Here is a 14,439-nt window from a genome sequence, read left to right as displayed (position 1 = left end):
GTGCTTCAGGTTAAGAACAGTTTCAGGTTAAGAACGGACCTGCAGAACGAATTAAGTTCTTCACCCAAGGTACCACTGTATATTGAAATAATCATATGCAGTAACATTCATGTTGTATTGTATATGAGACTGTCAGTGGAAATGCCTCACAATTACAATATGTATTTTTTTGAATTCAGGGAAAGTTTGATGAAACTGGAAGACCTGTAAGCTAACTGGAAAACAAGTTATTTATGTTGCTGTAATGCTGTGCTATAATATTTCTGGAGAGAGGGCAAGTATAATTTTGCTATATACAAGTGCAGGGAAAAAAATACCTTAGGAAAAGAAACACAGATGGACTTCATTGATCCTGTTCCAAGCCCTGAATTCCTGAACCAAAGGATTTAAAATCAAGTCACTAGATGAAGAATCAGTATTAGCCTTGCAATGTAAGACTTCCTGCTTCTTGTAAGCCTCCTTGACATTCATTTGATTGAAAGGCAGTGTGGTATAATTTTTTTAAATTAATGGATTAAATGCTGAATTTGAGGACATTATTATATTCTCAATACAATTTAAATTAACCACGAAAATAATACATAGTGCACACCTAAAAAGGGTAGGGCACATCTGGGACAGCTCCCTCTGTAGAGCACGAGACTCTTAATTTCAGGGTCATGGGTCTGAGCCCCACATTGGGCAAAGGATTCCTCCATTGCAGGGGGTGTGGATGACGCTCATGGTCCCTTCCAACTCTTCAATTTTATGACTCTGCCTTCTGCAGCTACTGTCTGTATTATAATACTACATTGAGTCTTTTAATGGAAAGTTGGTGCCATCTAGTGGTGTGCAATATACATGTTAGTAAAATAGAGTGCCTAGAAATGCTAAGAAATGAGAAAAGTTAATTTAACTTAAATTTTAATAGGGGGCATATGTGCAAAACAATTGTGGGTTTGTTGTTGTTTAGTCGTTTCCGACTCTTTAAAGGGATAAATAAGGGAAGGCCCACTTATAAGGAAGGTATATAGCGTGATACCAAATCTCCCATCAAAAGCATGGTTGGCTCTTGGCATAAGTAGATGATGAATACATGGGGAAGTTATCAGGGGATAAGTGAATACGTCAGTTTTGGTTTCTCTCAGTTTATCCTACTTCCAGTCTTAAGATCAGATCTCTTCCAAAATGTCTTATGAAAACTCACCTGCATTTTAGTGTGAAGTTCTCATATATACATTTTCGTATGCAATTTCGCCTTACATATTATTATTTTTTACAAAGCAGTGTCCCCTAAAATATTGGCTTTTGTATGTTTTAAAAACTATTATATGCATTTATACCCCCATTTTTTCCTTGTACATGTGTTTTGTACACATTGCTTGGCTGGAGAAATGTGAATCTTGAAGGGTGGCTGTGTTCTGGTTCACACTTTGTTTTGGAAACTAAAGTAGGTACGTTGACCTTTCAATGCAAACTGCATCAAATTTCCCCCTCATCCCTAGATGTTACACCTCACATAGGCGCCTAAACTGCACATCATGCTCAAAAGTTATGACTTACAATCCTCCACTTATATTAGATTTCATTTCCCAACTAATCTAGTTTTTCTCCTGCTCTGGAGGGTAGGACTTGAACCAGTGGCATCAAGTTACAAGAAAAGAGATTCTGACTAAACACAGGGAAAAAAAGTATCTGACAATAAGAGCTGTTGGACAACAGAAACAGTCTTCCTTGAGAAGTTGTGGACTCTCTTTCCTTGGCAGCTTTTAAGCAGAGGTTGGGTGGCCATCTGTCGTGGATGATTTAGCTGAGATCCCTGCATTGAAGGGGGTTGGACTAGATGACCCTTGAGATCCCTTCCAACTCTATGATTCTGAATATACATGCACTCTAGTTTGAAAAGCAGTAGGTGGCAATAAAGGCTTGGTAGAATCTGAGGAAAGCAGAGCAGTCACAACTGAAGCCATTCCAGGAGCTGGTTATGTAAACAAAATGCATTCCTCAGAATAAAAGGCATGAACATGTCTGACTGGGCTTTTATTTCTCAGTCCACTCCCACAATTTCTGTTTGGAGTTGGGTGTTTAACAGTCAATCACAAGCAGTTGCTGTGTCTTTATCGCTGCTTCTTTTGACAGGATCAATACAATTTTTTCTTCATTATTTAACTCATAGGCTTCTGGTAGGGATTATTCATAGGACTTAAATAGATATAGGACTAATTAATCAGATTTCTTGATTGAAAACCTGCTCTTAAACTAGGACATCCACATGCAACAAATTTTTTTAAAGGAAAAAACCTTTGGATTTAATATTTACACACTCCCTTGTGGCCTTATATAACCTTGCTGGGCACACAGTATAAACAACATTCTTCACTGTTAGAATTAAGGCGATTTTAGTGAGTAGCACAAATAATAGATTATTATTGGGTGAAGTTGCATAACTCCTGTTAAAGGAGACCAGCTATGAATTCACAGGCTTGAGAGTTGACATTTAAAGTTGGGTTTCAATGGGCCATGTTTTAAGCTGGCTACTATCTGCTAATGTTGTGAAAGTACAGAAGTGGCTTTGAAGATGCCTACAGGAAATAACCTTTGGGGCACTAATCCCTATATATCCATGTCTAATGTATGTCAGGAATTATTAAGCATCCCCACTGCTAACGTCACATTTTCACCAGAGTTGTTTTACTCCTTATTCATAGGACCAAACAAATGATGTCGCGTTGTATGCAAGACAAAGGAAAAACCAAAACAAAATAAAAAATAAAAAAATTCCTTCCAGTAGCACCTTAGAGACCAACTAAGTTTGTTCTTGGTATGAGCTTTCATGTGCATGCACACTTCTTCAGATACACTGAAACAGAAGTCACCAGACCCTTATATATAGTGAGAGAGTGGGAGGGGTATTACTCAGAAGGGTGGTGGGAATGGGTGATTGGCTGATAGGTGTGCAAAAACTGTTTTTCTATGCCACCTGGTGGACCTTTATTGCACATGCTTTCAACAGTGAGTTACAAAGATATGCAAAAATTGCATCAGGGATATTTGGAAACTTGGTACATTGGCAGAGGCTCTGGAACTTTAAAGGGCCTTCTGGCGGTTCCCTCACCGCGAGAAGCAAAGCTACAGGGAACCAGACAGAGGGCCTTTTCGGTAGTGGCGCCCGCCCTGTGGAACGCCCTCCCATCAGGAGTTAGAGAGATAAACAACTACCTGTCATTTAGAAAATACCTGAAGGCAGCCCTGTTTAGGGAAGTTTTTAATTTGTGACTCTGTATTGTATTTTGGTATTTGTTGGAGGCCGCTCAGAGTGGCTGGGGAGACCCGGCCAGATGGGTAGGGTATAAATAATAAATTATTATTATTATTATTATTATTATTATTATTATTATTATTGACCAGTATATAATTTTGTATGATTCGGTGAGTTTGTCTTCTTTTTACTTTTCTGGTATGGCTTGGTGTGTTAATTTTTTGTTGGAGAAATAAACTTGAAATGTGTAATAAATTCCTTTATGTCTGCCTCCCAGTGTGGGTTAAAATGGCTGTATAATACATTATAAGGGCAATAAGGGGGATCCCACTCTCTCAAGAGTTCCACTTTGCCTTGGCCAGTAAAGATTCCTGGCACGAATCATGTCTGTAGTCAGAACTTTTGCAAAGAGAGAGCGCTGAAGGATTTTTCAGGGGAGGAATCTGTGCAAAACTGGTAGCCTAACATGTTGTTTAATTGTATTAAATCTTTTTTTAAAAAAAATGTTAGGGAATTTTAAAACAAGTAAAACATCAGAAACCAAGGGGTGGGGAATAAAGATCTACATCAGGATCTGCTGCTCCTGTGGATCCTGCTACCTGAGGTGGTCCTCATCTTGTCAGATCGGTGTGTGTGTGTGCTGCCTACATGTTTTTCTTAATATCTAAACAAATAAAGGAGGGGACGCAGGTGGCGCTGTGGTCTAAACCACTGACACTCTTGGGCTTGCCGATAAGGTTGACGGTTCAAATCCCCGCGATGGGGTGAGCTCCCGTTCGGTCCCAGCTGCTGCTAACCTAGCAGTTTGAAAGCACGCCAGTGCAAGTAGATAAATAGGTACTGCTGCGGCGAGAAGGTAGACTGCGTTTCCGTGCGCTGCTCTGGTTTCGCCAGAAGCTGCTTAGTCGTGCTGGCTACATGACCTGGAAAAACTGTCTGCAGACAAACACTGGCTCCCTTGGCCTGTAAAGCGAGATGAGCACCGCAACCCCCGAGTCGTCCGCGACTGGACTTAACTGTCAGGGGTCCTTTACCTTAAACAAAGAGGACAGTGAATAACTGGGAGGTGGGCAAGGTATCCAGGCAAGCTACCTGCCATAGACTTGAGGAGGGCAGACACCCCACTCCACTATTGCCCTGAAAATAAAGCATGCCCAAGTGCTGTGATGTCCAAGAACCAGAAAATGGGGTCAAATTGACCCTTTGAATCAATGAAAGGTTCTTCAGGTAAAATCTTACAAGACCTTTCCTTTGCCGAGCACTTCATAATGACTATCCATCTATTAAATATTTACTTCATAGGTGTTTTTCACTTGGGTAGAAACCAAGCAGGAAGCTAGAAGGGGCAAGTTCCCTCTTTAACACCCACCCATAAGAAATTCAGCAGTCAGTTCCTCCTCTGCCAGCTCCCAGCAGGCTAGTGTTTTATTTTTATTTATTTATTTTGCAGGCTAGTGACTCCTGGGGACTTACAAGGCCAATTTAATGGGGTAACTTGTGAATGAAAGAAAATATGATGAAGTGATGCAGATGGGTATCTTTTGTTGTATACGGGAATTAATGCGAGGGCAGTCAAGCAGAGAAACCTTCACGTTTGGTAAAGTGCACTTTAAATAATCCAACTTCACTTGTGCATAAAATAATTTTGAAAAATAAGAGTTTGTACTTGTAACTAGTTGTGCCAGAATAGAAATGCAAAGCCAAATGTGTATTTTATTGATAGTAATGCAGCACAGATAGGCAATGTACACATCTGATTTCAGGTCCACGATTACTGATCTGGCTAGTGATGCATGTACAATGGCCTTCTGCATGTGCCAGATGTGTTGAATATGATCTGCTGTGATATTTGAGGTCAACCAACTTTCTTAGGTGAGTCACCAAATAAATAAGTAGCAAAGATCCTTTTCATGTGCTACTTTCAGCTCTCCTAAAGGATACAGGGCTGTATCTAAGGACAACTGCCATTTGGTGCAATCAAGATTCGGGGGGGGGGGCAGGGAGTCTGTGCAAGTTTTGAGGGACAGTTTTAACTACATATTGACATTTAATATTTGTCTTGTTTTATTAACAAGTATAATACATATAGTATACTATATATAACATATGAGGACTGTACAGTACAAATTATGTTCACAGTTTGACATGACAAAATGTCATTACTGAATTCCCATTGGACTACCAAAAATAGAAAGTGAAGTTACATTAAAACATTCACATATTTAGTGAGAAAGATTACCAAAATGCTTCAGTATCTGCAAATGATAGGAATGCATGCTAGAAACCTTTAATTACCCGATTATTATTAGCTTATAAAATATATTACATTTTATTTTTTAAAAAAATTCTGCATATTTTTATACAAGTATTAAAGTAAATGTAATAACCCTGCTACATTTGCAGGTAAAGTTTTAAGAGATGCTAAGCAGGAAGATTATTTTGACCATATAACATTTAAAATACATAAATATCAAGAAAGTGCTAATATTGTAAAATGTAATGGGAATTATTATAGCCCTTTTCAAATAATATGTATAAAATACTTTTGCAAATTCTGTTTAAAAGGAAAGGATTTGCATTCATCTACACCTTGCTAAGTTTGAACAGAACACAAAGAAGATCCTGAAATTAGAAGGTTTTGTGTTGTGTGTTAAAACTGGAACTACAGTGTGCAATTAAAACCACATTACAGAAATATCAGCTTCACTCTGAACAATCCCTCTTGGAACAACCCATAACGCTATTTAACTGAAAACATGATCAACAGTATCCTAAAAGTTGCATTCTGTACAGTGGAATACTACTAGTGCACATGGTTTGTTTAGAAAAGTAACTTTTCATATTTGGACTGCATACTGCTTCTCCGAACACAAGTGAACCTTGCTCATTTGCTAACCACACGCTTTTCAAAATTGCTTGAGCCTCTTCTCTTGCAATTACATGTCCCACACCCCCAGTAGGCAAAAAACTACCTCCACTTGCAATAGTGGAGGACAGGTAGTAGCAGGAAGTTCTATGGAGCAAATGCAGTGTCACAAAAGCCGTATTTTGGGGGAGTGGGGGGCATGGAATTGGAATTGACCCTCTGTCCAATGGTTGCCTGTATTTTCCTGGCACACTCAAAGACACGTGTTACAATCTGGATTAGAGATGAGGAAGTCTGCATGGCTAAAATGTTCTACACTTACTAAAAACAGGCCTGCTTCCCACCATAAGAACCACAGAATTATAGTGGGCAATGCTGCTACCTCCAAGCCGGTGGGAGACTAGACTTTGACTGTTGTATCAGAGCATGGATTCTTATCTACCAATTATCTACTCCAGTGTAAGGGCTTTTAGGACTGCATCTTATCTCCCTAGTAATAGGCAAATACAGGATTAGATCCAAAGTTCCCTTCCTCTGCTGGAGGAAGACTCCATCAGAAGAGAACCTTTGTATGCAACGCAGAGCCTGAAGCCCTGATTGAAAATATGCAACCAGTTCCATTTGCTTTCTGACTCCTTATTTCCTAAACATCAGTGTTTTCCAATTTCCCACTACATAGAAAAAACATTTTTGAAGCGGAGGGGACTTATAAACAAAGAGCGTTTGAGCTGGAATAGTTATTCCCAATTTAGACTACAACTAGCAATAATCCAAGGCGCAGAAAAGATTAAAAAATCTCATCACACCCAAACAAGCCTTTGGCCATACTGTTTGCTCTTTGAATCCGAGAGTTATATACAGAAGCATGCAGATAAAATGTGGATTCTTGTAACTGCATTTGCCTGAAGTTAACTAGCTGGTTACACGTAATTAATTTTCTTTATGTGGCATTAATAAACCATTTTAGAGGGGGCATTTCCATTTTGTATTGCAGGTTGTTTTCTGCTCACCCTGCTGCGAATTTTTTTTTAACCCATATGTTTGATACACAGCAGAGCATTCAGAAACTTTTTCTTAAAAACAGAACAAAAAAAAAGGTGGGTCAGGGCAGGTTTCCTTCTGGGGTTTTATGGTATAAACTCAAATATTGCTACATACTTGAAATTACGAAACTTCAGATGGATTGTGAGAATAATTAATATAGCAGAAAGTATTTTTTTTTTAAAAAAAATATAAGATAACATAACATGTAGCAGCACCATAATTGAACGACAAATTTGATGAACTCAGAAAGTGGTAGCTCTCCTGAGTGTGGAATTGTAATCAAAGGCACTTTTAAGCCAAGCACTGCTAAACATCCTAAATGGAAAAAAAGCAATTTCAGCCATGCTTAGACATAGTTTACCAATTTTCATATGCTGGTAATTTGTATCTGTTACGTTTTAATGTATTGGGGGGGGGGGGAAGGATCTTATTTTTGGAGGGATCCAAAGGAATTAATTTTCGAATCCTAGCATGGCACTCTGCTCCACAGTTCCCACTCCTGTGTTGCTGACACTTAGAAATCTCATCAAGTTTCCACGTTCAGTGTTTTTCCATGTTAGCAACAGAGTAGTTTAAGTGTGTCAACACAACAGAAAATAATGTGTTTCCCAGATTTGCTTGGCAACACTAGAGAGGTTTTCCTTGCTCCATTTAAATTTTGATGGAATGGGTTGCAGATGCTTCAGTACAGTTATTCCTGGTTTAAACTAGCTATTAGCAAAGCAAAAAATGTGCCACACTTTTAACTGGATTGTCCTTTGGATTTCCAGGCTCGTCTTGAACATTCCTAATTCTTGCAAGGTTTGATTGTGAAACAGCCACCATACACACGTGACTGGTTACACTGAAGAAGGCAACAGTTCCCTTGCTCTGTCAGTTTAATTTCTAGAGAGAGATTAAATTTATATGAAGCACCTATATATCCAACTAGGTGAAGTTTCAAATACTTCTGGGTTTGGCTTTAAAGTTTAAAGAACTGTAGGAAGCATTTCTTTATCTCTTCCCTCCCAAATTTACCTTTATTCTTCCGTTTTCACAATAGGAACTCACAAGCTGAATTCTGCACCTGTCACTCTGCAGAATGTTTTATTATTGCATTCAACAAAGATACTGTTCTCAACAGCCTGCCTCAACTTCCTTGCAATTAATTAAGTGGCAACTGTATCAGCCTTCTGACATATTCTGTGAATGTTTTCCTTTCAGGAGTGGGAAAGTGCATGCTTTCTTGAAGGGAAGAAAATGTCATAGCACAATCCTATACATGTCTACTGGGAAAATTAAGTCCCTACCGGTATTTGTACCTCTTTTTAAACTTGAATAAATCAAAAATGTATCTCAAAATATAATAAGATCCTTAGTTAATGAAGTTACTGAACTTCATGATTTTTTGCCTATTAGTTATGGAAAACAGAAGAGATTAATTTCTTGCCATTTTTCAATCTTGCACGAAGTTTAGATGGAAGGAACCATGATGGGTGGAAGGGTGGGGGAGACTGTTTATCACTGTTATTGCTCTTTTTCAGTGCTCGAACCTTTATTGCTATGAATTTATACTTTTTAATATAACATTTAATTTTAATTTAAAAAAAGAAAAATTAAGTCCCGTTGCCTGCCAATGTTGCTTTCTGCCATGAGTGTGTAAATGATTGCAGCCTGAATCAATTTGAAGTTACCTGGGATTTACAAAGCAAATTGAATCTGAGAAAAAACGTACAAGGCGTATCTAGAACAGGTGTCCACATACAGAGTGCATGACACAAAAAATGATGGCCATGATCCAGCCAGAGTTACTTTGTTACATCTGGTTTCAATGGGAGAGAGTCGCCAAGCTAAATGTAAGCACCCAGCTGTACTTTTATTTTTCTGTGGAAGAAAAGAGGAGACAGGACTACAAAAAGTGCTAGAAAATAGTTTATAGAAATGAACTATGGAAGCCCAACACAGTTTATGAAACAGAAGCACACTACTACTTTGACAGTGTTGAATGAAACAGGTTGCCCCTGAAGGGGTGGTTAACTCAAAATGCATTTGATTACAACAGTTGATTTCGATAAAATGTTTCCTAGCACATTATGAGTTCCTTTCCTCTGTTGTTCATTCCCCTTATTGCTGCTGGCCTCAATATCTATCTATCTCCATTTTTTAAAATATGAAAGCCAAATGACCCATAATTCTAACAAGAGCTCATAGGCACACTGGTGAAAATAGTAATTTTTCTTTCCTTCAAATTTTGATATGGAATATTATCAAACATGCTGGATTTTTAAAGAACTATTTTTTTTTTGGTTGTGTATTTTACCACTCCTAGCATGACAAATCACTTGAGGGACTTTATGAAGCTCTTCTGTGGAACATGGCAACAAGAGATCAAAGTGTACCTTTTCCACTTGCGATACTCAAATTTTGAGATCTACAGAAGTGCTTAAATTCAGAGGCTGTCTTCCTCACTTATCTTACGAATAGGACGGTGCCTTCGGTGAAAATCATTTCCAAACACTGAGCAGTTCAGGTTCATTTTGCTGAAAAGGTTGCTGCTTCTGAACTGTGCCAAGGAAAGGACCAGAGGCCTTGTGTAGACAACAGGAAATGCAGAGGAGTGATGAGAAAATAATATAACTACCACACTTCCTCAGTGAGGTAGATTATTGCAGGTATCACTGAATGCCACATCATAGGAGTACCGTGTGTGTTCCATTCATACAGCTGAACACAAAACACAGATAACTACATCACAAGAAGGTCTTTGCTTAATGAATCTACCGAGGCACTATATCCAGGCAAACATAAGCTAGCATTCTACACGACAGACAAAAGAGAGGCAATGTCGGTCAGGATGTACAACATGATGCATTGACAACATTTCTGCTGATAAACAGCCACTCATCAGTCAAAAATTGTTCCATTCACTCCCAGTTTGAGGATTCTTTTTTTTAAAAAACACATCCAAAAAGTGTCTTGTGGAACATGCTTCTACAACCAACCACATTGGAAAGGATCCATTCGTTGCATTGCTGAGCATAAAAAGGAGACACGCATCCTTTACAGGGTACAGAGTCTCTGGCAAGGACTAGCAGGCTGGATTTCCAACAACAGTGACTATGATCAAACATGTGCTGGTTAATTAAATGGCAAAACTAGCCAGCTCGATTACAAGATCTCTTTAAGTCTCACAGAAATTTAATCTGCTTGCTGGCAAGCAAGGGTTTGCTTAGCAACCCCCAGGAAGAAAAAATGTTCACATTCTGTAGGTCTGACCCGTGGCATGGGCAAAGAAGGGTCAAGCAAACATCTCTTACTGACCATAGGGAAGGTTTCAAGGCTATTAATCCAGAGATTCAGGCCCGCTGAATCTAACTTAAAATGCACAGGTTAAAAATAAAATGAAAGGAGACATGAAGAGAGCCGAAGGAAGAGTGATTCAGACTAGCATGTGGCGTTTCCTATGAAGGGCAAGATGGTCGGAGCGGGAAAAGCTACGGTCGCAGTCTGGGCACTGGAAAGGTTTGACTCCTGTATGCTTCCGGAAATGCCGTGTTAGTTCATCAGATCGAGCAAACTTCCATGTGCAACCTTCCCAAGTACATTTGTAAGGCTTTTCACCTGAGGCCAAAAGAGAGAGAGAGAGAGAAGGGGGGGGGCAATTAAAAAACTGAAGCAAAACAAAAACTCATGCAACGTATTTTCATTTTACATAAAGAACACATAAGAAAAGCAAGCCTCCATTGTCAAGAGCATTGTTACTTAAAAACTACAGGATATTTTTACATTTACACCAGATGGTCTAGTAAAACAGATTTCTCTGGGTTAAAAATGGGCCTTAGAATGTCTTTATATTTGATCCATAACTGACTTGTCCACTACTGTAGTCCTAACTGTTGCTTTTAATCTTGAGTTACATTCAATTGCATCTCTCTGAAAGCTCTTTAGCCCTGTGAGCATTATTTGTCTGTGGTGAGGTTATTTTTGTTGTCCCCCCCCCACAAGCCAGCATGCTATACAGGGTTAGAGGGTGCCTGGGAGAAAAGGAGAATTTGTGAAAATTGCACCCTTTCTATTTGTGAAAGCCTTCACTGGAGTAAAGAGCCTTCCTTGAACAGAGCTCAGAAACAGAGAACAAGGTCTGTAGAGACAATGCTGTATCCAAGACAAATTTAGAGATGATGTAGAAGGGTGTGGTGGTACAAGCGCCATTCATTAGAAAAATAAGCTAGCCACCACTCAGAGAAGCAAAAGTGTGTGCCAAATAAAATAAAAACCAATGATAAAATCCTTCAACACCTGCTAGGGGATAGGCCCCAATGAGCACAGCAAGACTTACTTCTGAGTAAATATTCATTGGATTGAAGTGTAAATAATTAAAAATACAGGCAAGTATTCCACATTTTACGTATCTGAAGCCTCAGTCTCAAACAGAGAAATTTTCTGGTATGTGACACGTGTTACAGAGTGGTAAAGAAAGGTAAAGGGACCCCTGACCATCAGGTCCAGTCGTGTCCGACTCTGGGGTTGCGGCGCTCATCTCGCTCTATAGGCCAAGGGAGCCGGCGTTTGTCCACAGACAGCTTCCGGGTCATGTGGAAGCCGCTTCTGGCGAACCAGAGCAGCGCAAGGAAACGCCGTTTACCTTCCCGCTGGAGCGGTCCCTATTTATCTACTTGCACTTTGATGTGCTTTTGAACTGCTAGGTGGGCAGGAGCTGGGACCGAGCAACGGGAGCTCACCCCGTGGCAGGGATTTGAACCGCCGACCTTCTGATCAGCAAGCCCTAGACTCTGTGGTAGGATGGCCTTAATTTGAGCCACTCCTGAAGCTAAGGAAACACAATAACTGATAATGTACAGCACCATTGACTTTCTGGCACCAAAGGGACAAGTGACACTGCCATGGCATGAAAATACAATAACTTGAGCAAGACACATGATACACTGCCAATAAAACAGAATATGGAGCGCCACAGTGGTGGAACAGCTTTTATTGGCAGCAAGCATGTTGCCAATAATTAATGGGTAGACTGGCCACAGTCAGTTTTGCTTTATGGCTTTATTTGCGGCCCCATGGCTAGAACAAAACCATTCCAGTCAAATTAAATTGTATATATTCCCCACGCACATTTTGCATTCCTCAATTGAAGCTACAGCAGTTCTAGCAGCAACTTGGGTTGATGCAGCTGTCCTGCCACTCGAAGCATCCCTAACCTTTACATTACAATTAGAAGTGGCTCATGTGCATTTGTGTTGACCTTTGCAGTTCCTGTGGGCTATAAAAAGCCAACAGCATACTACAAATGGAGGGTCTCCACTCACATTGTTCAGCCCGGACACTGAAGTCCAGCTCCGAGAGACTTCTGGTGGCTCTCTCACTGCAAGAAGTGAAGCTATAGGGAACTGGGCAGATGGTCTTCTTGGTGGTAGCGCCCTCCCATCAGATGTCAAGGAGATAAAGAACTACACAATTTTTAGAAGACATCTGAAGGCAGCCCTGTATAGGGAAGTTTTTAATGTTGGGGGTCCACTTCAGGTGCTGAAATGTCTCTGGCCAAGCCCCTCAACTTATGAGGAATTCACTTATTGAAGAAACATTCTTAGGGCAGCGCCATATGAGATGCTGAAAACAACCCCCTCATCCCTGGGCCGTTGCCAACAGACCCTCCAAGGGTCTCTATTTTCTAGGGACAGTCCTGGATTTACAGCAGCTGTACCAGCAGTGCCTTTTCTTTCTTTTAGGGGGTAGTCAAGGGTACGCAGTACCGGCACCTCTTTTTGTTGTTGTTAAAAAGTGTGGCACTTACTGTAACAGCTGATGAGTACCGGCACCTATTTGTCTAGAAAACAAGCTCTGCGTCCCAGTTTCCGATTTGATCCTGGAATGTCCTGCTTTTCCTAAGGACGTCCCTATTTTCATCGGAAAAATGTTGGAGGGTATAGAGTTACACGACCCCCGAGCCAAGGAGTTGAGAAAACTATACAACCTTTAGAAGGCATCTGAAGGCAGCCATGTATAGGGAAGTTTTTTTTAATGTTTAATGTTTTGTTTTGTTTTGATATTTGTTAGAAACCTAGCCAGATGGGTGGGATATTATTATTATTACTATTATTATTACTATTACTATTATTACTATTATTATTACTACTACCACCCTACCAAGAAAACTTCATGGACATAAAAAAGGAGAAGCTTTGAGAAGAAAGTGAGAGTTTCCAAGGCATGCTCTGGTTCATGGGGTCACGGAGAGCCGAACACGACTAAGGCGACTAAACAACAACAACAACAACCATCCTGTTCCCACTCCTTCTCTTCCGGAGCACCACAACAACCCTTGTGCAGTAATACTGTGTCATTCACTTCTACGTCTATAGGAGAAGTGCTGGCATAATAATCGCCCCAGTCAGGAATTAGGTCCCAATGTAATCTTAATCTGCCAAGGAACCAACACTGTATGATAATGGAGCTATTTTTTTCTTAGAAACTTCTGAGTTGGGTTGTGACAAGAGAACAAGTGTTCTTTGGATCTGCCTCATACCTGTATGTGTTCTTCTGTGAGCTTTCAGGTGGGAGCTTTTAGTGTAAACCTTGTTGCAGCCTTCGTAGTCACATCGGTGTATTCTGCGCTTCCTTTGCGTGTCGGGAGATTCCACAGGTAAAGGCCTCTTACCAGGCTGAACGATAACTGAAGGGTGATTCCTGCATGAAGTTAAGTCACAGGTCAACAATGAAATCTGCTTAGCTACATCGCCCTTAGTGTTACACCACAGAGCTCCTTTATTCACTACCCCCTCTGTCTTTTGGCAGCATAAACAACATTACATGCATGTGGAAGAATTCAAGCAAGCTTAGCAAATTTCATGGTCTTTCGTGGTAATATTTTGGCTCTCTTCCCTGCTGGGGGTTTTATTCGTTCTGTGGGATGAACAACAAAAATCTCCAGAGCATGCTAGGCTTTTTAATTTATTTTTAAGATCAGGGTCTTGTTTCCCAGACAAGCATATTTAGATTTTCCAAATTCTCAGTTAATGCTTCCAGTGAACATCTATTGCTTTTGTTGACATATTTTCCTTCTGCTTAGGAAATAAATTTTAAAAATGAGCTGGCTCACAGCTTTTTTTACATTATTAAACCCAACAGTTCTTTCTTAAGAGGCTTTATTCTCAATTCCCCTAGAGACCAATTAAGAATTTCCTGTTTAGGGCTGGCATAAGGGTGCGGTCTCTCCTCACCACTGATGTCAATCCCTAAAAGTAGAGTTTAGTCTGCATGTGCCACACCCACAGGATGTCAAAAATCGGCTTCCATC

At 40.1% G+C, this 14,439-nt stretch overlaps 1 protein-coding gene across 1 annotated transcript in view; it reads right to left on the bottom strand.

Annotated features, from left to right (window-relative positions):
* Nucleotides 1–9,046: 9,046 nt before the first annotated feature.
* KLF3 (Kruppel like factor 3) overlaps nt 9,047–14,439 on the bottom strand; it is a 42,006-nt gene continuing 36,613 nt past the window's right edge. Inside the window, exons 5-6 of the mRNA XM_033159773.1 lie at nt 13,669–13,829; nt 9,047–10,748 (exon numbers count right to left, since the gene is read on the bottom strand). Coding sequence (XP_033015664.1) covers nt 10,567–10,748; nt 13,669–13,829 — 343 coding nt within the window. The 3' untranslated portion in view covers nt 9,047–10,566. The remainder of the gene's footprint in view (nt 10,749–13,668; nt 13,830–14,439) is intronic.

Source organism: Lacerta agilis, chromosome 9 (genome assembly GCF_009819535.1).
Source record: "Lacerta agilis isolate rLacAgi1 chromosome 9, rLacAgi1.pri, whole genome shotgun sequence".
NCBI lineage: Eukaryota > Metazoa > Chordata > Lepidosauria > Squamata > Lacertidae > Lacerta > Lacerta agilis.
This window is presented reverse-complemented; position numbering and strand designations above follow the sequence as displayed.